The sequence below is a fragment of the Myotis nattereri genome, assembly GCF_964212035.1.
Source record: "Myotis nattereri genome assembly, chromosome: 15".
Classification (NCBI taxonomy): Eukaryota; Metazoa; Chordata; class Mammalia; order Chiroptera; family Vespertilionidae; genus Myotis; species Myotis nattereri.
Genome location: NC_138090.1, coordinates 820,001 through 842,998, shown reverse-complemented (window position 1 = coordinate 842,998; position 22,998 = coordinate 820,001). Strand labels below are relative to the sequence as shown.

The window sequence follows — 22,998 nt, the reverse complement described above, 5'->3', positions numbered from 1 at the left end:
CCCGGCGCTCTGCCCCCCACCTACAGCCTCCCTGGCCCAGAGAGAGGCTATCCCCAGGCAAATGTCTTCCTTTCTCCCCAGTGTGCAGCCCACGCCGCGTGTTCCTGCTCTCCCGGCGCCGAGTTCACGGAAACTCCCCTGATTTACAGCGGCTCCCGCCTGCCAGCACCTGGCAGACCCCGCGGCCACCTCAGCCATAAACAGACCGCGTGCAATTCCCTTTTAATGCGCTCGTTAGTCGGAGCACATTTCAGACATAATTGTGAACGCGACACAAAATTATAGCAAAAAGACGATTTTAATGCTGCCGTAGAAAAAGGGTTATGTGAAGAGTCACAGAATGGTGGTGCATTGTCAACAACGAAACGGGGCACACAGTGTGGGAAGTGGCTGTGCTGTGTACATGCCGAGATTTTATACATGGGTTTTCACGCGCTGTCAGCTGTCAGTTACTGCTGCAAATTAACTGCCAAAACTGGGGGAGAATGGGATCACTGGGAGAGTGGTAACCACGGGTTACCTTTCATGAGCCTAAAGATAAAGCTGCAGTGTGGGATCTGGGGAGAATAATTAGGAGGAGAAAACAGAAAGTTACCGTTTGAAACAAAAAGGCATCCGGCCACTGGCCTGGCAGCCGAGGGCTGAGAAGTACGTGGGGAGGGCAGCCCCGGGGCCGCAGCAAAGTATTACAGTACAAACATTTTAAAGGCTTTATCAATGTTTAGGAAATACAGTACAAGTCTCTCTCTCTCTCTCTCTCTCTTTTTTTGTTCTTTTTTTTTTCCTTTTCAAATAGACTTAACCCTTTGAGCACTGAGTTTATTTTGAGCATTCTTTGATTTCTAATAAATACCTTTAAAAAACGATGTGCAAAATAGTGACGATGCTGCCTGCCGTGGACGTCACGCTGGCCGCGTTGGTTCAGACTGCTCGGAACGAATGATGACACGGTGCTAATAAATATGTATAATTTAAACGGGAACCTCTATCAATATAGATGTACTGTATAGCAAAACAAACAATCATACTTTGCTTTCAGATAATGTTTCTGTATACTTTATAAATGCTATCTGTGGCATCTTCTGTATAATTTACAATGTTTGCATGTAAAAAAACAGAACCCATAGACCTTAAAAAAGGAAACAGAAATATACACTATACACAGGCACGGCTTATGCCCAGAGCATAGCGGGTCCATAAAACACTGTTGCTATAAATGCAGGGAAAAAGGTCATTTAACCACAATCACATTCTTCATAAGAGAGTCTGAAATCTATACAATATATACATTTATGTTTCAATGTGAAAATAATATTCTTTTAAATTTCAAGGCGTGTTATACCCCTGCAGATCTGCATAAATGGAGGTTCATATTATTAATTTTAACGAAGCTGGTAAGGAGTTTACAAAACAGAGCTTCATACATTATTATCATTTTATTTTATTTTATTTTTTAACCAAACGAATGCAAAAGTGCTTCAAAGTACTCAGAGGGCTCAAGATGAAAGGGTGAGGAACGCGGCGCACCCACTCCGGGTGCATGGAGGGGCGCTTCGGTATAAATGCTTAATTAAATGGTCTGTTACGCATGCAGCTTGGAGCGTCGGTGCTCACGACTAAATCCCATTTACACAGAGTTCCAAACACTTAGCACTGCGCGTCGCCTTCCTGGTTACCAGTAACCACCGCTGATTACGCACCTCTATCAACACTGTACAGTCGTACAAAACCGCCCGCCCGCGCTGCCGGGAGGACGGGAACCTGTGTGCGGCGGGACAGGGCGGCCCCGGTGCGCGCGCCCCTCCCCAGAGCAGACCACCGTCGTCTGGGCCGGAAGCCACTGCTACTGCTTCTCCAGCTCGGACACGTAGAGCAGGTGGTCCTCCGGGGACTTCCCGTGGGTTTTGCTGAGGTGCAGCTTGACGGCGTGCTTGCTCGCGAAGGTCCGGTTGCACAGTCTGCACTGGTAGGAGGTGCCCAGGTCCTCCTCCGGGGAGGCTGTCATCAGCTTCTCTGACGGCGACTTGGTCTGTGCTATCTGACTGTTCAGCTGCTCGGTGGACAGTTTGGACAAGTCCCGGAGCCGGAAGCCCAGGTGCGACTCCAGGTGGCTGATGTAGGTGGAGGGAGTCCTGATTTGTGACGCGCAGTCATTGCAGAAGAACACGGGGTGGCCCGTGTCCAGGTTTTTGAGGAACTTGGTCCCGCCTGTCCTTCGGAGCTGGTACTTCACGTTGGCCAGCCAGTGGCTGATGGTGGTCATGGAGAGCCCCGTGAACCGGGAGATGTGCATGCGCTCCTGGGGGCTCAGGTCCGACATGATGAACTTGCCCTCCGAGGTCTGCCGCAGGCTGGCGGCGAACTGGGCCTGCAGGATCAGCAGGTGCTGCGGGTTCCAGTTGGACTGGCGGCCCTTCCTCTTCTGCGCGGGCGTCGCCTCCTCGGCCTCCTCCAGGGTGGTCCCGTCGACGTCGGACTTCTCGGAGACGCTGGAGGGGGTGGAGGCCTTGGACGCGTGGCTCTCCGTCAGGTTCTTGAGCATGTCGGAGATGTCGGACAGGGCGTTCTCGCGCAGCGGCGAGCTCGACATGAAGGACACGACGGCGGACGTCTTCGCCGTCGTCACGGTGGATGAGGAGGTGGCCGGGGACGTGGACGTGGGGGACAGGAGCACCGAGCCCAGCGAGCAGCCTTTGTCACTCTTCCCTTTCGTCAGGTCGATGGGCTGGTCGTTGCTGGCGTGGTAGAAATAGCGGTCCAGGGGGTCCGCCTTCTTGGCCGGCAGGGGAGGGGGCGTGGCCACGGCTGCCTTCTCGGCCAGGCTGTTGCTCATCTTGAAGAGCATGCTCATGGGGTCCAGGGCCGGCAGGGAGGGCTTGGCGGCCTTGCCCAGGTGGATGTTCATGACGGACTGCAGGGCGCTCAGGGGGTTCACGAACGGCTGCTCGGGCGGGTGGTCGGTGATGATGGCCGTGCTGCTCAGGCTGCCGGCCATGGGCTTGCCCGGCTCCTGGCCATTCTCCACAGGCTCCGCTGGGGGGCTCCCCTCCTTGTCGCCTTCGCGCGGGGGCCTGGGGCTGTGCTCCTGGCTGCGGAAGCCGCCTTCGCCAGAGGCCTCCATCTTGACGGGCTCGCTGGCGTCGCTGCCGCAGGGGGAAGGGGTGGCCCGCCTGGGTGGAGAGAGCTTGCCCTCCGGCTCCTTCATCTTCTCCTCGACCTTGGCCACTTTCTCAGTGACCTTTTTCACCAGCTCCTCCATGGCGTGGAAGTTGGTCTTGGGCATGGGCGAGGTCTGGCTGCTGGGTGGGGAGACCAGGGTCTGGCTCTTTGCAGGGGACAGGATCTCGCTGTTGCCGAACATGGGTTTCAGGGGCGCGCTCTTCCCCGACGAGCCCAAGGACAGCTTCATCATGTTGGGGAGCTGGTAGGCGGCGTGGATGCTGGGGTAGCCGCCCCAGCTGGGGGTGCCGTTCTGGGCCTTGTTGATGGCGGATGTCACGGTGTTCTCGAGAGACTTGAGGATGTCCAGGCCCCCCTTGGGACTCTCCTCCAAGTCATTTTCCGTCAAATAGTGGTACTTGGAGGAGAGGTCATACTTCTCTTCCTCTTCGCAGGGCTTCTCCTTGTCCTTCGGTTTCTCGTCGGGGACGGCTTTCTCCTTGTCCACTTCCTTCTTGACCTCTACAGTCAGTTTCGGGGAGACGCTGGCCGGTGTGTGGGAGGGGGACGTGAAGGTGGTGGCCGCCAGGGGCACGGACTGCACCTTCTCGTCCAGCAGGGTGGTGACGGTGGGCGTGACGGGCGTCTCCATGATGGGCTTCCCCTTCTTCATGGCCGAGTTGGTGACCTTGATGAAGTGGCCGGTGACCATCATGTGGGCGGTGAGCTCCTGCAGGGAGTCGTGGGAGCTGCCGCACTCCATGCACTTGAGGATCTGGGACTTGCGGGCCTCGAAGTGCCAGGCGTAGCTGGCCCCGTTCTGGTGGCCGTAGCGGTTGTTGGGCGTGATGTAGGGGTTGGCGTTCTTCTGCAGCACGTCGTTTGTGTCGGCCAGCGTGGCCTTGGGGGTCCCGCCCGTGGAGTCTGGCGAGCTGGGCAGCTCCAGCTCCGCGGGCACCTTCTTCCGGGCGGCGGGGAGGATTTTGGCCGCAACGGGCGTGACGGGCTCCTTCAGAGGCACTTTCTGGTAGTGTTTCGTTTTGATCATGTGGACGCTCAGGTCCTGCAGGGACTCGAACGAGTGGCCGCAGTACATGCACTTGAGCACCTTCTGGGCGTCCTCCTTCCCCTCCATCTCCAGCAGCGAGCGCTTGCGCGGCTTGGACCAGCGCTTGGGGTTGTTGTTGTCCGCCTCATGGTTGTCGTCGCGGTAGTGGCCCGTCTCGTTCATGTGCACCGTCAGCTCCACCAGCGTGTCGTAGGCGGCGCTGCAGTCCCGGCAGCGGAACTTGCTGGCGCCCGTGAAGATGGAGCCGTAGAGCTTGCTGCTCTGCCGGTACAGCTGCACGGTGCTGAAGAGGCTGGGCTCGGGCAGCGCGCGGCTCGGCGACACCTGCTGCAGCGTCTTGGCCATGGCGCTCTGGTGCCAGTCGAAGCTGCCGCTGCCGCAGCTGCTGCTGCTGCTGCTGCTGCTGCTGCTGCTGGCCGGGTTCTTCTCCGAGGACGGCTGGTGCAGGTTGAGGCTGAGGGTGGACCAGTAGGAGTTGGACAGGAAGTTGTTGTACACGGCCTTCATCTGCTCCAGGCTGTCCGACACGGAGGTCTCCTCCAGCGCCGCCCCCTCCTTGGCCTCCTCCTCGTTCTTGACGGAGGCGCTTTCGAAGTCGGCCAGGCGGTCGCTGGCCTCGCTGATGTGGGACTCGCTGTCCATGTCATGGCTGGAGAACTCGGCGGCCGGCGAGTTCTGGTAGCTGGCGCAGGGCTTGCCAAGCTCCTTCTCGGGGCAGGCGTACTTGGCCGAGGGCTCCCCATCTGCCGGGCTCCCTGCGGGGTCCAGCTCTTCCTCCACCAGGGCGGCAGCCTTGAGCTCGTCGGACACATAGGCTGCGTGGTGACAGGCGGGAGGTGGGGCGGGTGTGACAGAGAGAGGGGAGACCGGGAGGAGAAGAGAGAGAGAAGAAAGCATTAGTAGGTGTTGGTCTTACCTGGAATATTTTCTCAGCTCCCGGGAAAACGCAGCGAAGCCGATGGGCACATTTATTTGTAAAATTAAATAGTTACAATGTGGTGTTTCTCTGGAGCACAAAAAATATCTGCTCTTCAAACATAATTTGCCACCTTATTCTTCTCAAGGGGCAACAGCTTGAAATTAAAACTAAATTTGAAATTAATGAAGCACATTCTGGAGGTGGCACTCACTCCTAAAGTAATGAATTACCTGTATCAACCTCAGAGACAGCAGTTCCTGTCTGTCAATTAATATGTCTTATGCTTCTCCTACCCCTAATGCATTTCTTAACAGACAGATTCACAATTTAAATTAAGCAAGCATTTTTTACTCATTACATTTTTGAGGCTCAATCTTTAATAAATACAAAGGACAAAAACATCAATAAAATTTTTACAAAGTAAAAAGAAAGTACACCAACTGAAATAAATTGAAGATGAGATTGTGTGGCTTTTTCCCCCTTTTATCCTCTGGAAAAGCGGGTCTCCGGAAGCTGAGCGCACGTGTCCTACCAAGAGATGGGCACTGGTGCGCTCCAGACGGGAGGGAAGAGGACCGCCGCCCCGCCCGGGCCCTGCGCCCTGTCCACGCGGCCGTCCGGCCGCCTGCACGCACACGCCAGCGCAGGTGCTGTCGGAGCCAGTTCGGGACCATTGGTATGCAGCGCTCACCCCTGCTGTGTCAATATATACAAGACCTCGCCGTGGACCTTACAAATGTCAAAGTGTTTGCTCTTCAGACGACTTTGTCAATATTCACTCAGCACCAGCCTCATGGGCACCACGGCCCGGCCTCTCCGGGAGCCGGAGGCGCGGAGGTAAACCCGCGTGCAGGTCCCGAGCAGGTGAGGGCGGGCGGGCACCTGGCTGCAGAGGCACACGCCCAGGGCGAGGCCGGAGAACTCTTGTTATTGGAACAAAATGACCTTTTCATTCTCCTGCACTCGGTGACTGGGGTTACTCCTGAGGGGAGCCCGCCTGGCCCTGAACGCTGAGTGGGGCCGTGGAGGACAGCACTGTGGACGTCCCTCACCCACCGGGTCCCCAGGAGGCGGAGCCCTGTGGGGGTCACAGTCTGAAGCCAGATAGAAGGGGCGTCACCGTCTGCCCCCCACACCCGTGTGCTGCCGGCCAGCGGGGCGAGCGTGGGAGGCCAGAGCCGCCTGCATGGCGGGCTGAGAACGGACACAGACTCTGGGAAAGAGCATCTCAGTGGGCTTCACTGCCACACGGCCCCGGCGCCCTCGGCGGGTTTCACCCCGAATCAGTGCGGGACTCAGACCAGTGAGGACATGCAGACGCGCCCCCAGGCTTCTGGAGGGTCCGCCCGCTGTGCCTTCCCGGGCCCGTCTGAGCACCTGGCTTCCTGCGCTGAGAAGCGGGTGGGGGCTGCGTCCCGGTACCCGGGGAGGACCAGCCTAGGGGCAGGGACCCGGCTCCTGGCACACGAGGGAGCGAGGCCTGTGCTCCAGCAGCAGCATCCTTGTGAGGGACAGAGGGCGCCCCGCTCCGGCCGTCGGAGGTGCGACGTGCTGGGGGGACCCTAAGTGTGAAGCCGTGCGCTGAGGCTGACACGTTAAAGGCTGATAAGCTCTTTCCCGCGGCCAGGCCCAATGGGCGGGTCCACACGGGCCTGGAGCCGGGCTGGCCACGCGGACACAGCGGACGTGTCCTGGAAAAGGGACAGAAAGGGAAACTGCAGAGCTCGCACTGTCCCAGCTTCCTCAGCTCACAGCGCGGTGTGAGGCCTGGCTCGCAAAGCCCCGGGGCCAGCGCTGGGGGGGGGGGGGGGTACCGGGGGAGGTGACCAGGGTCGCAGTCTGCCTGGACCCGCCCTGGGGTGAGCACAGGGAGCCCTGCATCAGGGGCTCCCCTCGTCCTGGCAGACGGGACGCAGAGCAGACGGGTCAGAGCAGTGGTTCTCAACCTTCCTAAGGCCGCGACCCTTTAGTACAGCTCCTCATGTTGTGGTGACCCCCAATTTCATTGTTACAAATTGAACATCATTAAAGCATAGTGATTCATCACAAAAACAATATGTAATTATATGTGTGTTTTCCGATGGTCTTAGGCGACCCCTGTGAAAGGGTCGCTCGACCGCCAAAGGGGTCGCGACCCACAGGTTGAGAACCACTGGGTCAGAGCACCGGCCCCTGGAGCCCAGCCGTGCGCACAGGGATGGATCTCGGTGCTTGTCTCCCAGAGACACCCAGGAACCACCCCTGGGCGCTCTGCTCCCACTACAGCCCCGGGAACTCCGTGTGGGAGGCAGAAATCTGACTCGGCCGCTGAAGCCAAAAGAAGCAGGGCCAGGAGGACAGGGAAGAGCCCGCTGTGGCGTGAAGGCCACCAGTGAACGGGAAGCCTAGTGGCTCCCCGGTCGACCTCCCCCCGGGAGCACGGGGCTCCCAGAGCAGGGACCCCAGAAGCCTCAGTGCAGGCACCACATCCCCACTGCTGGCCCGGAGCCCCTCCGTGGCCCCGCTGACAGGTGAGTGACGCCGTGAGTGAATGGGCCACCAGCGCAGACAACTTCTCTTGCCTCCTCAGCAGCTGCCCGGACACCGAGGTGATGGAGGCTCCGACAGTCCCAGAGCAGAGCTGGTCTGACCCAAGTCCCTCCTGGGTCGGTTCTGAGTGACGGCATGTCAGCAGGGCTCTGCATACAGGCCTCTGGGCTGGCAGGACACAGAACCCACCCGGAGGGGGTCTCCTTGCAGGGGAGCAGCCTGGGCCCACCCACAGCCCACTCACCACCCACCCACTGGGCCCACCTGGCTGGGTTCCTGGGGGAAGGCGTGTTCCAGTGGGGGAGGCGCCTCAGACCCCAGACCCTCTGGCTGCCAGGGTCCCCACAGCCCAGGCCCTGCCTGACCACCTTTGCCAGGGGAGCCCAGCCCTATGTCAGGTCAGCTCTGGTCTTGAGCCACCGCCTTCCTCTCCATGGGAGAAAACCTCCCTCTCACCCTGTTCTAATCACACCTGGGACGTCCAGCCGAAAGGACCCCCGTCACACAAAGGGCCGCCTCGCGCGCCTCTGGGTGCTTTCACAGGGTCTCTCTGCGCAAAGTGCCCGCCCTGGCCCACGGGGCGGAGCGCCTCTGACAGTCACCCAGGAGCTAGGAGAGCCCATCCCACGGGCTGCTGGGAGCCCTGGAGGGTGCAGGGGCAGTGCCGCAGGCGGGTGCTCAGGCTGGGCCACAGTGATCACGGGCTCGCTCACTGGGCGGCTCCCAGCTCCCGGAAGCTCAGGGCCCGGGGAGGCGGCAGCCAGGATGGGGTGAGTCCACTGGCTGCTGCTGGGCGGGGCTTCGAGGAGCAGCACTGGGGGGAACCTTCCTTCTGGTGCAGCAGAGCCAGGAGATGGCGGAGGGTGATGGGTGGAGGGAGCTTAGCAAAGGCACTGGCAGCACCACGGTGAGTGGACCGAGTTGTGGGGCCTGTTAGGACACTCGGCAGGGGGCAGAGAAAGTCCGTGCCAGGAGGGCTTTGCTGGGCCCTCCAGCGCCCGCCTCGGGACTTGGGTCCCAGAAACCTCCCTCGGGCTGTCTGAGTGACGAGGTCGCAGCCTCTAGGGACAAAGAGAGCGGCGTTCTTGGGGGTCCCAGGGAGACCAGGGGCCTCTCGGGCATCCCTGCGGCTGCTGCTGCCCCAGAACCAGGAGGAGCCCAAAGGGCCGGCGGCCGCGGGCTGGGTGCCCGAGCCGTGGTCCTGGGGTCAGGACTTCTCCGGAGGCGGCAGCCTCCCCGACGGGCTGTCTCCCTCCAGCGAGGCGGGGACGTTCATTGTGAGCCAGCTGGTTTGATGTGACGTGTGAGGTGCCGGCCGTTCGGTTGGTGGCACCTGCTCAGGAAGCTGGGCGGTTCTCATGCAGGTAGAGCGTGACCTCGCTGTGGGTGGGGAAGTTGGCGCGAGCAAGGCCAGAGTGACCAGGGGCTCAGGCTGAAGGCCGCGGCCGATCCTCTGAGGCAGTGACCGTGACCCGGGACCCCTCCCAGGTGTTGGAGCCCCACCCTGTTCCGAAGGCACAGACACGGAACCAGACGGGCCCCTTCCTGCGGATGCTGGGGAGAGCGAGCGGCCTGGGCCCCCGGAGCCATGCCTGGACGCCCCCCCCCACCGTCCCCCACCCCCCCCCCCGGTCAGGCCAGCCCCTCCCCCGCCCCCGGGACCTCCTGGGAAGGCAGAAGGCACAGAGGAAGTCAGGGCGATAGAGCCCCTGGACAGAGAGGAAAGACAGCTCCCTCAGCTCCAAATGCACACGTTTCCAGGGATACGCTCGGCTAGAGGGGCACCAATCCCACCCAAAGGAATACGCACCACGGGCACAGTCACCCGGACAGCGGTCGGCGCGGACAGAACTTCCCATATGAAGTGAATAAGCCCTCCCTGCGGGACACCTGAGCCCCGCGGGCACCACACCCCCAGGGGAAGTCCCTGGCCGCCAGAACCGCCAGGCAGAACCGCCGTCCAGCCCAGCCCGGTGGTGGTGGCGGCTGACCGGCAGTCCGCCTGCTAACCCGGGACCATCTATGGGGCAAAGCCAAGTCGCGGCAGAGAGGAGGAGACGGCGACGCCCCTGTGGCACTGCCTGCCCGCGTCCGCCCGCCGCCTGGAGGGAAGAGTCTAAGGCTGAGCTCTTCCCTGTGCCCTTTGCATCCGTCAGTTCACAAAATCCCGGAGGCAGCCCCTCACTGACCATGGACCTCAGGACGTGGAGAGTCACTTCCTCCAAACAGCAGATCCTCTCTCTCCCCGTGTGGAAGCCCCGACCACAGCCAACAGCAGCCGGTGAGTCCTGAGCAGAAGGTTCTTGGACGTCCCAAACCCCCGTGCGCAGAGGTCAGTGCCTCAGACACCGTCAGCTCGGGGCCTGGGAGCTCCTGAGGGAGGAGAGGGACCCTCACCAGGGAGCCTGGAGTCCCCCCTAAGGCAGCCGTGGGACCCAGCGGACTCCTATCTGTCTACACAGGATCTCACAACCTGGGGGACCACAGCTGAGAACAGGGCGATGGGCTGGGGGGGGGCAGCCTTGACGATGGGCCTGTTCCGAGTGGGCTGTACTCTGCAAGCCCAGTGCTCACCAGGCCTTCGCGCTGCTCCCCCAGCACCCACAGCGCTGTGTTCAGGGAGCAGTACACAGGGTTTTAAGAGAGAGGGGTCATTCACATGGAAGACGGGCACCTGGTTCACCAAACCCACCTACCCTTCCATCCACCGCCACCCAACACCCACCCATCCAATACCCACTCCACCCAACACCCACCCCCATCCAACACCCACCCCCACCCAACACCCACCCATCCAATACCCACTCCACCCAACACCCACCCCCATCCAACACCCACCCAACACCCACTCCATCCAATACCCACTCCATCCAATACCCACCCCCACCCAACACCCACCCCTACCCAACACCCACTCCCATCCAACACCCACCCCCACCCAACACCCACTCCATCCAACACCCACTCCATCCAATACCCACTCCATCCAACACCCACCCCCACCCAACACCCACCCCCACCCAACACCCACTCCACCCAACACCCACCCCCACCCAACACCCACCCCCATCCAACACCCACCCCCACCCAACACCCACTCCATCCAATACCCACCCCCACCCAACACCCACCCCTATCCAACACCCACCCCATCCAACACCCGCCCCACCCAACACCCACCCCCATCCAACACCCACCTCCATCCAACATCCACCCTCATCCAACACCCGCCCCACCCAACACCCACCCCATCCAACATCCACCCACCCACCCACCCATCCACCCACCCATCCACCCATCCATCTATCCACCTACCCATAGATCTACCCACCCAGTAACCCATCCCTTCATCTACATGTATATGACGCTAAATACATACTCTCCATGCTTCGAGTGAGGGAGAAGTTACCAAAATGAACAGCTCAGAGTCAGTCTAAGGGCCTTGGTTAAGGAGCTCTGAGCATTAGAGGGTCAGGCCCACACCAGCTCCTACGCTGGACACCCAGGGCCAGCATCACCCAGCTCCACCGCTCCTCCCGCGCCCGGTCTCACTGCCCACCCCACCACGCGTGCCCCTTCCCCTGGGAAGGTTTCTCTGGTCTCGTCGTGGCGTCTGCTCTCCTTCCACGTGGCGTCTGAGGCTCCATTTCTCACATGGCTCCCTGCCTGCCAACACCCTCCTCCGCCCGCCCCTCCAGGTCCGTTCCTACCTGCCTCTCTCATTTCAGGGACAGACAGGGACGGAAAGGCCTCCCGGGTCTAATTCTAGGGGAACTAAGGAGCGGCGGTCGGCACTGCCGTCTGCGTCTGTCCTGCGTTCATCTCCGTGGTGTGCGATGGCTACCGCACGCGTCAGTGGTCTCTCCACACCCCTCCCAGGGGCTGGGACCGCGCGCCTCGCCCCACCCCCTCACGCGACCCCTGTAAACGCCCCAGTGACTCCTGGCCCAGGTCCCCCAGTGGGTAGGCGCCGCTTAGGGTGAGTGCCACCACAGACGAGTGTCAGCACAGGCGGAAGCCCCCCAGCTTCCTCCACTCTCCAGTTCAGGGCAGAGCAGCCTGCAGGGCGCCCCACCTCACATACGTCACCTCCTCCCAAGGGCGTGCCCCTGTGACTGCTGGCTAATGTGGGTGAGAGCTGCCTGTGGGCGAGGACAATGTCCCCAGGCCTGACGCACGCTGGGGGCCTGCAAAGCTCTTTGAATTGAATCAAACGTTCAAATGAAAAGATGTCACAGATACAGAAGGCAGCCGTCATGCTTGCTCTTTTTGGTTTGTTTTGTTTCCCTGACCGAGAAGACAAGCAGCATTTCCATAGGAATTAAACCCAGACCCATTGTCAACACACTGGGGCCTCCTGCCCCTGAAGCGCTGCCTCGCAGGACGGCAGCCCCATGGGGAGGGAGCTCTGGAACATCCCAGGGGAGGGCAAGCCAACATCATGCCCATTGAATGGACAGGGAGACTGAGGCTCAGGGAGTGGGGAGGGGAAGGGAGTGGGAAGCACACGTGCAGGACCAGTTCCCTCCTCCCCTGGCCAAGAGGGCAAGTGTCTTTTCATCTGAAAACAGACACAGTGGGAGGGAGGGCTGCTTTCCAGGGCAGGGACACCTGGGAGCTCCTGAGTCAGGTGCCGGCTCTGCGAGGGGGGAGGGGGCACAGGCAGAGTCCCCACCTCGGGAAATCATTGCCCCGCGCTGCCTGCCTCGCCTCCTGCACAAACCCCTTGGAGCCTCCGCCGGCCCTGTTCCCCCTGCCTGCTGCCTCCGAGGGGAGTCTGGACCACCACCACCGGGAGGACGCATGTCACAGGAGCAGAGACACTTGCCAAATGCCTTTCCCTTACAAGCACCCCCATCATGACCTGTGTTAATGAAGTTAATTGAATTTAAGATCAATAATGGTTAATTATTGCAATTTGACGTGCAGAGACGAATGGCTCCCAGACAGAGCAGTGTGTGTGTGTGTGTGTGTGTGTGTGTGCGCACGCACGCATGTGCACAAGGTGCGGACTCTCCCTGCGAAGGTGGGCACCTCCCCTGAGCAGGATCCCACGGCCCCATCGATCCCAGCGATCTGATCGACCTTCCTCTGATGACTTCGGCTCCACCAGCTCTGGGGAATGTTCTGCACACGGCTCTAACCCTGTCTCCGCGCCCATGCCTGCCGCGCACCACAGATCCCCGGAGACGGATGAGGGCCTGCAGGGACCCAGCAGCTGCCACGGAGGGGGAGCCTGTGGTCCGGACTCAGGCTGCCTCACTGCACAGGGACAGCGCTCCGGGATCAGGGCAGTTAGGTATGATCACAATCCAACACCAATTTTCTTTCTTGTTTTTTTTTTTTTTTGCATCCCCAAAGATGGCCTCAATTTGACATTTAAAAAAGCCCAGCTGGGAAAGTAGGTTACAACTAGCTTCCTGTGGGATGGCCTCCGGGAGCGGGGCTCCAGGCGGCGGGGGGCAGGTCCAGGCCTCTCTCCTGCTGAGGGGACCAGGGGCCCATACATGGCTCCCGGGGGACATCTCCTCTCCGGGAGGTTTCTCTGGAGGAAGCCGTGTCCCCAGGAGCTCCAGGGCTGACAGCCCTCCCCGCACACAGAGCCCGTCGGGGGTGCACTGGGCGACTTCTAAGGACGGAGGGGCCGTGGGAGCAGGGAGCTGGCGGGAGCAGGGACTGCGGTGCACCGAGCGCCTGACGTGAGATTATGCAAAACCACCGTCGAGCCGAGCGCTCATCATCTCTGTGTCAATCACTTGAAAGATCTCTGAGAGCATGTTTACATTAAACACACTCGTTCGGGAGGAGAGCCTTGCGGCTGTATCAGAACAGCTTCCACTGCCATTAGCGAATCTCAGAGGCGTCTCCTCCGGGGCGAGGACAGGACGGCGGTGGCAGGCGGGTGGGCCCTGCAACACCAGGCCCGAGGGACGTGAGGGACCCAGTCCCCGGTTCCTCGGAGGGAGGATGGCTGGGCCCTCCCGAGTCCCGGAAGGCGGTGCCCCAACGAAAAGCACTGCCTTTCCCCACCGGGGTGGCCGGCCCATGGGCCCTGTGCCACCTTGTGTAACCAGCACACGCCGGCGCACAGGGACAACTGCTGGGATTAAAATGCGACGGCCACAGCCAGGACGTCCCTGTGCCAGCGCCTCGCCCCGGTCTCCATACTGTGCACCATGAGAACGGCATGGAAATCACCAGATGAGGGCATGGCACCCGGGGTGCGGCCGAGCCGGACGTGCCCGAGGAGAGGCTCCAGCACCGTCACGGAGCAGGTGCCACAGGGACGGTGGCAAGGCCCGCCGAGGGCCCCGTGTGGACACTCAGGAGCCCCTAGCGAGGCCGCCCGCTTCCCCCGGCCCGGTGGGCAGTGACACTGGGGTGAGGGCAGCGGTGGGCGTCCCCCGGGAGCCAGTGTGGCCCCCGGGCTTCTCGCTATTCTTGTTTTCAGGACACTGTGGAGGGTTCATTCCCCTGCTCCCCGCCTGTCTCCTCACACCCACCCTCTTCTCACGTGAGGACACTGGGTCCCCCTGAGTGCCCGGCTGGTCAAACAGCAGCCAGCACGTGGTGGCGCTGCTGACACTTTCCAAGGTGCAGGGAGGCCACGCAGTCCGTGCAGGAAGCCCTGAAACCACCTTCATCTCGAAGAGCAAGTCTGCACTCGGAGACGGAGCCGCAGGGCTGGTTCCCAGGTTCTCGGGGCGACCCCGTCCCTGGGCTGCAGCCCCAGTGTCCCCAGGACCCCAGACCAGGCTGAGCTGTGACTTGTGCTCTAGGAAGCCAGCGTGAAAGAGGCAGGACTCCCCCCACCAGCCACGGGGTCAGGACACAGACCACACGGAGAGCAAGCGGACGCATACCCTTCCCAGCGGCCGGTGTTTGCAGTTGTTTCAGAAACTGTGGTTACATTTACACCAAATGGATTCTTTCTGAGGTTCTAGTCTGGATGCTCATGGAGGGCACTGGCCCCCGATTCCCAACCACAGGGTGTTTCCCTGATGGGTCTGTATGAGCGGGGATTTGCTTTTCCCCAAAACGCTGTGCACGCTGTCACTTTTCTCATCAAACCGCAGGATGGACACTAACACGGAAGCACCACATCCACGGAAACGGTCCCTCTGGACCCCAAGTGAGGTCTGAAGTGAGGCCACAGGACAAGACAGGAACTCTGGGAGCCAAGGTGCTAGCCCAACAGGCCCCACGGGGCGGGTTCTGAGTGCCCACGGCTCATGGAGGGCTCAGGCCATCTGCATTCGCACAAAGGGACACCCCCATGAGTCCGACTGCCCGACACAGTGACCCTCAACATAAACCTGAACAAACAGTTCCAAACAAACGTACCCCGGTGAGCGCGCTCGGTAAGAGAATGCTGCCTGAACGTCTGATCCCTGCAAACATGTAGCCGCGCCTCTGGGAAAAGTCAGGGGCCTGTGAGCTGCGTAAACTGATCCATCGCCACAATGTCCATCAAGTGCCCGGGGGGCAACTCTCTCTCTCCAGAGGAGGGCACAGGCCTGGCTGGACAGGGTCACTCCGTCTACACAGCCAACGTCACCAGCCAGAAGGAGGGCTGTGTTCACAGGCAACCTCCTGGTCTCGCCCTCACCACGGGGCTGCTCAGTGGACCGGACTGGCTCAGGCGTGAGGCTCAGGTGCTGAGCGCTGCTCACCACGCCTGCCGGCCCGCCTTCCCCCAGCCCCACATGCCCAGCAGTGCAGAGACCCCCGAGGTCAGATTTGTAGAACCCGCAGCCCCGACGATGACCCGGAGCTCCGGGGGGACTGTGATGAAAGGTGCTGGTGAAGGCCGGGCACCCACCTAATAATGGCAGCTAATGTTCGGCGAGTCCTCGACGAGGGCGTGGCGCCGCCGGCCTGTCCCGGGCCCGCAGGGATTCCCACACGTCTCACGCCGTGCACACGTGCTGTGGGAATCGCACGGGCAGGACTCGGAGGAACATGCGAGGTGACAGGAACTGGGTTCTGGAGCCGCAGAACCGGGACTGGGACGCAGCTCCCGGGGGCCACCTTGCTGGTGGAGCCGAGCCCCACGGGCATCCTCAGGTGTTTACAGAAAGAACTGGCAGACTGGGACCCTCGCCCCCGCCCAAAATTAATCTCCAGTTTTTAAAATATCAAAACCTTCAAGTGTATAATTAAATTAATCATCATAAATTACTTTTTAGCGCTGAGAGTTGGATTTATAATATCATTCTCAAACCTCTCTGTGAGATTTAAATATTTTATAGCATGTGTGAGTCAGAGGAAATGTGTCTGAAGGGCTTACGTATCGCTACAGAGCAGCAGACTTTGACAAAAACTGTAGCACAACTGTTTCTGAGGTAGTTTGTAAGAATTATTTATTTCCATACCAGTTAATTATGATGGGAGTCTTTGTTGAATGCACAAGCATTAAAAAAGTGCTGATATTTTATGCATCTTTAACTGGAGTGCGGCTCCCCGCAGCGCACTGGTGGCTCCGTGACATTTAGCATTCACTCACAGCAACTGTAATAAGGGGTTTGATTGCTTCCTTTGCAGACGTAGTAATTTAATAACTGTGATCAGTTGCATAAATTTACTATACAACCATCTTAAGTTAGCCACATTAAAATTAAGCAAAATTGTAATCTGTTGACAGATTACTGCTACTGAACAATTCTACTAAAAGCATTTCAGATCAGCTTGTAAAAAATACGGCCGTTTCTTCCTTCCCCACCCCACCTCCAGGCACCCCACCCACACACCACCCCCGGCCAGGAGACGACTTCACGGCGTTCTTTACTTTCTGCCAAATCACCGGAACTGGGGACTCCGTTCCCCGCAATGTTTCGTGTGGTGGGTCCTGCTACCTGGAGGGGAAGGCAGCGTGTCACTTGCTTCTTCCTTTCTTCCCAGGGTTTCTCGGAGGCAACTCTGCATCCATCGTGCTGGAAGGACACCTCCCACACGGAGCTCTTGTGGATAAAAGGCCCGTGTCCCCGCAAAGAGAGGACTGACTACCTGAGCGGGGAGGAGGGGTGTCGGCATCCCGAAGGAGGGAGCAGCGCAGAGGCCTCCTGGCTCTGGGGCTGAAGGAGCCCCCGTGAGCCCGTGAGCAGGAAGTAGAGGGCCCCGGCCGTGGCAGCACCTGCGGCAGCGTGATGGGGAGGGGTGCCCTCCCGCTCCCCGCGGAAGCCAGGTGGGCCCATCCTGCTCGGGCCTGTGAGCTGACTTCCAGAGCAGTGTGTAGCCAAGCAGCAAGAGGAAAACTGCTCCTGATCCTTCCCAGCAAATATCTTTAACCATCTGTTTACACTTACCAAATATGCTTCCACATTTCCAATTTTATCAGTATATAAAAAGAATATCTGTGTTTTTTTTAAATCGTAAATATCTTGTGATGCTTCTTTACATAATTCAAGAGAAATTAAAAAAAAAAAAAACTCACTTGAAAGCCAGCAGGAGCACAGACCAGTTTAAACTTCCACTTACATAGAGGTGTGTGTGTGGGGGGGTCCACTCCAGGGGGCCGAGGCTTTTTCCTGGGGCAGGGTCAAATGTCAAAGGTGACTGCCTGCCCATCGGGGAAGAGGTGTCCTCTCTGAGCAAACTGTGGAAACACGGAGGACTGGTTCGGGGGCCCTGCATATGCAGCCTGTCACTTCCGATCAAGCCGGGGGGTCCCCCCGACAGGTGATGTGCGGGGCTGGGCTGCCAGCCTCCTGCGGAGCCGAGCCCACTGCTGCGCGTGACAAATTGGAAGGGACTCCTCGACCAAATTTCCTGCCAAGAGACCTAACAGTCAAATGTCTGTCTTCTTCTCATCACCAGGGACTGACGCCACGACTCTGACATGGTGTCTCCGCTACTTAAAGACGGAGTAAATGGAAAATGATCAAGAACGTGAGGCTGCGAAACCTCCTCGAGCCAAGCCCCAGAAACTCCCAGCATGGGCTCCTTTGTCCTGGGAAGGCACGCGTGTGTGCACGTGCATGGGTATGTGTGCACGTGTGTGTGTGTGACAGACCATCACTTCCTCAGGCAGCAGGGAGCGTGGTGTCTGCCACCGCCACCATTACCTGCATTGCCATGCAACCAACTGAGCTACCCTGGGCCAGGTTTGTTTGCTTCTAATTATAACTAATTATGTTTCTAAATATATTCTTTAGGGTTACCACATGTATAAAAAAGGAGGTAGGAAAGAAAGAAAATGCATCGGGATTATTAAAAAAAAAGGAACATACTAATTAGCTAACTAGTATACTCATTTCAATGTTTAATAATATTTGTAACATCCCAGCATGCACTGCAGAATATAAATCACCCACGGCACCACCTGGGCGTCCCCGGGACAGGGGCTGCCTCTCTCTGGGAGCCTCGCAGCCCCGGCTGCTACATGTTTCTTTGAGTATTTCTTTGCATCCCACCCCATTCCACTTCCACAAATTTAAAAAAAATAGCAAATTTTGTTTCCCACCAAAACCTTTTAACTGCTATGTCTACGCAACACAACCTAATTCCGTAACTGCTCCCCCTTGTGTGGAAGCTGCCTCTGCCCATCTCCGTCCTGCAAGGCGGGGTGGACATGGGAGCAGGCACCATCCTTCCCTCCATCTCCTCCCTCTGCTCGGGCCTCCCTCCCTGTGCTCGGAAGGTTCCGGGCTTGTGCGGCCTGCGATAGCCCAACTGTGATGGCGGAGAAGAGGGGAGCGAGGCAGCGGTGCACAGGGCAGAGAGCGCAGGCAGGGGTCCCGACCCTCACCCAGAAGGGGGGCACCTCTCCCACCGCCTGAGCAGCACGCAGGGCCGGGCGGCACCCCATCGGGGCGCAACGATGAAAACTGGGTCATGGCCAACACCCAGGGGGCCTGGCCGTCCCCGGGGCTTACCTCCGTCCAAGTCCACTTCCGACCGTGGGTCAGCCCAAGACAAACAAAGCCCTAACAGAAATGTTACTGAGGAAATAATAGCCATTTCCAATGATAATACACAATCTTAGCCCTGACGCTTGGCTGATTTAGGTGCTCGGCCGCCGCGCCGAGCAGCCTGCCTTCCTTGGGCGGCCTCTAATGGGGAGCTGGCAGGCCCGGCAGCCTTATTTCTGCTTTAGATTTGGGTTGTCACTGGGTCTCCATTACCTGCCACTCATCGGTGATCTCTTTGGACAGGCCTGATCAAAAGATGTCATTTGACCTACTCCACTTGGCAGAAACTTGCATGACTCTCATAAAGGGGCCACCCCAGCTATAAATAAAATGACATTATTATTTTTCTGTCCCATCATGTAGAAGAGACAATTATGATAATGCAGTGTCTGTCATCGGGAGCCAGCAAATTGCTAGCTCTCACGCAACTGTTTAGCTTTCTTATTTGTTTTTTGTCTGTTTCCCTCCATTTCAAGTTGAAGATAAAGCGGAACTGAAATCCCTAATGCTCTGGCTCCCAGGCCGCGGCTCGGGCTTCCCAGCGGCGCTGACGTGCAGGTGTGGCCACAGCTTGTGCCTGTCAGTGTTGGGAGGTTGGCACCACCAGGCAGCTGGGATCGGGCCTGGCCTGCACTTCGTGTTTTGAAAATAAGCTAAAGTCTGAAATTAGAACCGAGGGATGGTACTGCAGAGAGATAAGCACCGTGGCCAGGGTTTATGTCCTTCAAGTCATAATACGGGAAAACGCATCAGAGAGTTCACCGGACAAGCACAATGGGGGTGGAGCCCACAGCCTGGCGGCCACACTGGTCCAGCTGTCGGTCCCTTCTCCAGTGGGAACAGCGTGGCTCCGTGCTCAGGAGACTGGCCCTCATCCTTCTGGGAATGGAGGTCGGGGTGCACAAGAGTGGCTCCCCCGGGGGGTTGAGGGCTCTATGTAAAGACATAACTGACTTACTGGTCATCCTCCAGTGGCCAGAAGCCTGTGGGGACCAGAAGCAGCAATCCCCGCCCCCCAGGTGCCAGGAACCTGCCCACTCAGTGGTCTCCACCCAATCAGTGCTCTTGCTGGGGAGACTGACACACCGTCCGAGCCGCCTGCTGGAACTCTGGCAGCGAGGGAGGAAGCAGGGATCTTTCACACAGGCACCAAGTCCAGCCCTTCGTTCCATGAAGGAGGAAACGAGGCCCACGCAAGGGGAGGACTGCCCAGAGGCACCGAGGGAACTGAGGGCGGGGCGACACAGAATCCAGAGCCCCACTTCCCGGCCGGGTCCCCCCCACCCTGTGCCATGGCCCCCCCCCCCGCGCCACGCCCGCCGCCTGACATCTCCTCCAAGGCCAGCCCAGAGCTCACCCTTCGGTGGGTCTGACCATGGCCATGCTGAGCCTGTTAGGGCGACGGCTAGTCCAGGTTGTCAAATGCGAGTCCTGCAGGCGGAGCCCTCCAGGCCCAGGCAAAGGGAACAGTCCGTCAGTCCCTGGGGTCACATTTGCGACCGGAACAAGCAGGTCCCTGGGAGTGGTGCCTGCCCCGCCCCGCCCCGAGGAGGGCTTAGGTGGAGGTGGGCGCCCAGGGCCCCACCAGCTCTGTTTGCACAGGCAACAGCCTTGTGGCACCAGCACTGCCTTTTGGTCATAAAGCTGGTGGCTCGAACTCTCTCCTTCTCCATTTCCATTTCCATCTGTAAAATGTGGGGCACGGAACTTACCGCCCAGGGTTTATGGGCGTTGACTGGGATAATTCATGTAGAGTGTTGCACGTGGGGTCGGACACAGCGTGGAGCATAACGCATATTTCTCCTCACACCTCTGTCACCAGGTGCCTACTTCCCTCCTAAGAAGCCACCATACTTCAATAATTTGTCCCCACCACACAAGTCCATTAGCCCAAGTGGGTGGGTGGAAACAGAGAAATCAGTCTTATTCACTGAAACTTCTATTTCTACTGTTTCTTTGCTATATAACTGACATTTCACCCCTAAAATTTTTCTAATGCCCCATATATTTCTTTCCTCATGATTCTTTCCGCCCACCAATCCCAAAGCAACTCGTTTACCTTTGATCTCTATAAATTGGTTTTCCATTTCAAGAATTTTGTAAGTAGAATCATCTAGTGTGTTTTCTTTCATGACTGACTTCCTCCCTCAGCAAACTGCTTTGCGCACGGCCTCGCTGGGGGCCCCTGCACCTGTTAGGGGTCTGCGCAGGGTCTCCCAAGTGGCTCCCGGGAGCTGTGCCCTCGGGGGTCTGCCATCCAGGAAGCGCACACCATGGCGCTCCCTCCTGGAGCTGAGCAACGTCCCGGTCCCCAGACCCGGTTCCCAGGCATCACAAGGTCACATCACAGATGCTGAGCCTCTACCAAGCGCCCTGCTCCGACCTCCCCATCCTCCTCCCACGTCAGGAGCCTCTCTCTCCGACAGCTGCTTCTCAGGTGCCAGTGATGGGACACCGAGGACGCAGAGCCCAGCGAGTCAGGCCGAGCGTGGGGTGCGCCAGGGGATGGAAACAGCCACCTCCCTTTATCACACTGCCTGGGGAGCTGCAGGGGCCGGGCCATTCTGTGCGCCTTTCCTGTCTTCCTGATGTGGCTCCAGTCCCAGGGGCTGACATGCAGGGGGTCTGCAAGTATCAGCAGGGGGTGCTAGATGGGCTCGGGCCTGTGCCAGGGAGAAGGTGGGCGAGCGCGGGCTCTTTGTGGTGCACGGGGCATGATGCAAACAGGCCAGAGTCCAGGATCACAGGCTCATTTCCACTCTGTCCTGTAGCTCGGGACTTGGGTAAGTTACACAACCTCAGAGTCCTCATCTGTAAAGCGAGAATAAAGCACCCTCTTCTGAGAATTGCTGCTGACGGGATTATGCACAGCCAGCACTTAGCACAGTGCCTGGCACCTGGCAAACGTTCAGCACAGCCCAGCGGTTTCTGGCTGTAGAAACCATGCTCCTCCATCAGCCCCAGACCCCTGCAGGGACAAGAAAGGGCAAGGTCTGGGGGGCGGGGAAGGGAGGATGGGCCTCCACCAGGCCCTGCCCTGCAGCCAGGATAGTCATTAAATGTCTAGGAAGCTCTTGCCTGTGCGGTCAGCTCAGTCTCCTCAGCCCAAAAGAAGCCCCTTGGCAGGGCGGGAGCTACACACCCCTTCTCCATCCAAACGTCTCTCCTCCTCTCAGGCCAGAAGTCCCAGCAGCAGCAATGCAGGCAGACCCGGCCAAGCGGTGCCGGGTCAGTCCTCTTCTAACAAGCAGGTGGCCCTGGACTGGCTGGCCTGGGAGCATAGGAGGGAGGTGCGGGGGAGGGGACGTGTTGTGCATTAATCCACCTGACAACCCAGCAGTGGGTGTATCTATCAGGTCACCCCTCCCCTCCCCTTCACCTCTCAGCTCCTAGGGCCGATCGGGAGCACTAATGTCTGGGGAGGTGAGAGAAGGTACAAACAGCCGGAAACAGACAGAGGCTGCAGCGGTGACCCAGCCCCGGGGTTTCCGGCCTCCTCTCCCCGCCACCTTCTCCAGGGGAGAGCCGGCAGCTCTGACCATGTCAGTGTGTTCCTGCTCCCAGGTAACCCCTGAGAGGAGGACCCACCCCTGCCCTCCACGCCCACGCTGAGCAGGAGCAGGCGATGGGGCCCTGGGTGAGGCCCAGGGAGCAGAGAGGCCGGGTCTTCACAGGTAAGGTGGGCAAGTGCTGCGCATGGGCAGCCCGGTCGCCATGTCCCGTGGCCCTCACTTTCCTTTTCTGCAGAAGCGGGTGGTGAGGCCAACGCTCCCAGGGCGCTGTGACGGGGAGCGGCTGCACGCTGCTCCGTGCTGGGCATGCCACTGCTCCTGGAGCCGTCGCCCTCCCAAGCGCGGAATACAAACCGGCCAGCGCGAGGTCAGGGGACAGGCGCGGCGCAGGAAGATGGACAGCCGTGCCAGCCACGTGGCGATGGGAGAGAAACTAACCACAATTCAATACATGCAGCACCAGCTCCTCAGGGACCAGCAGCCACACGTGGCAGTGGCCACCCCACGGGACGGCCCCGAGCCAGGGCATGCTCATCGGGCTCCTCGGTCCATGGTGCCGGCAGGGTCCCCGGCCACCGCTCCCTCGGGCTATGGGTTTCCGCGGTCCTCGCCTGGCATCGGTGGGCAGAGGCATTCCTGCAGGGACAGTCAGGAGCCCTGGGCGCCAAGGACCCTGGGAGGAGCTCACAGAAGTCAACATTCACTGGCATCCAGACCGTCTCGGTGCGGGACGCACCCACCGAGGTCCGAGGAAACACGAGGTGGTTCACCTTGGCACTCAGGGCAATAAATCACTCCCTTGTCAGTCTTGTCATTTTCCTCCTGACGACTCCAAGGAGAGAGTATCCGGCCGGCGATTGGTCGTGAGCTCCGCCCTGACCCTGGCTAATCTCCTTTTTT

At 59.3% G+C, this 22,998-nt stretch overlaps 1 protein-coding gene across 1 annotated transcript in view; it reads right to left on the bottom strand.

Annotated features, from left to right (window-relative positions):
* Positions 1 to 285: 285 nt before the first annotated feature.
* TSHZ3 (teashirt zinc finger homeobox 3) overlaps positions 286 to 22,998 on the bottom strand; it is a 55,660-nt gene continuing 32,947 nt past the window's right edge. The window contains exon 2 of the mRNA XM_081107007.1: positions 286 to 5,043. Within this exon, the coding sequence (XP_080963133.1) occupies positions 1,844 to 5,043 (3,200 nt within the window). The 3' untranslated portion in view covers positions 286 to 1,843. The remainder of the gene's footprint in view (positions 5,044 to 22,998) is intronic.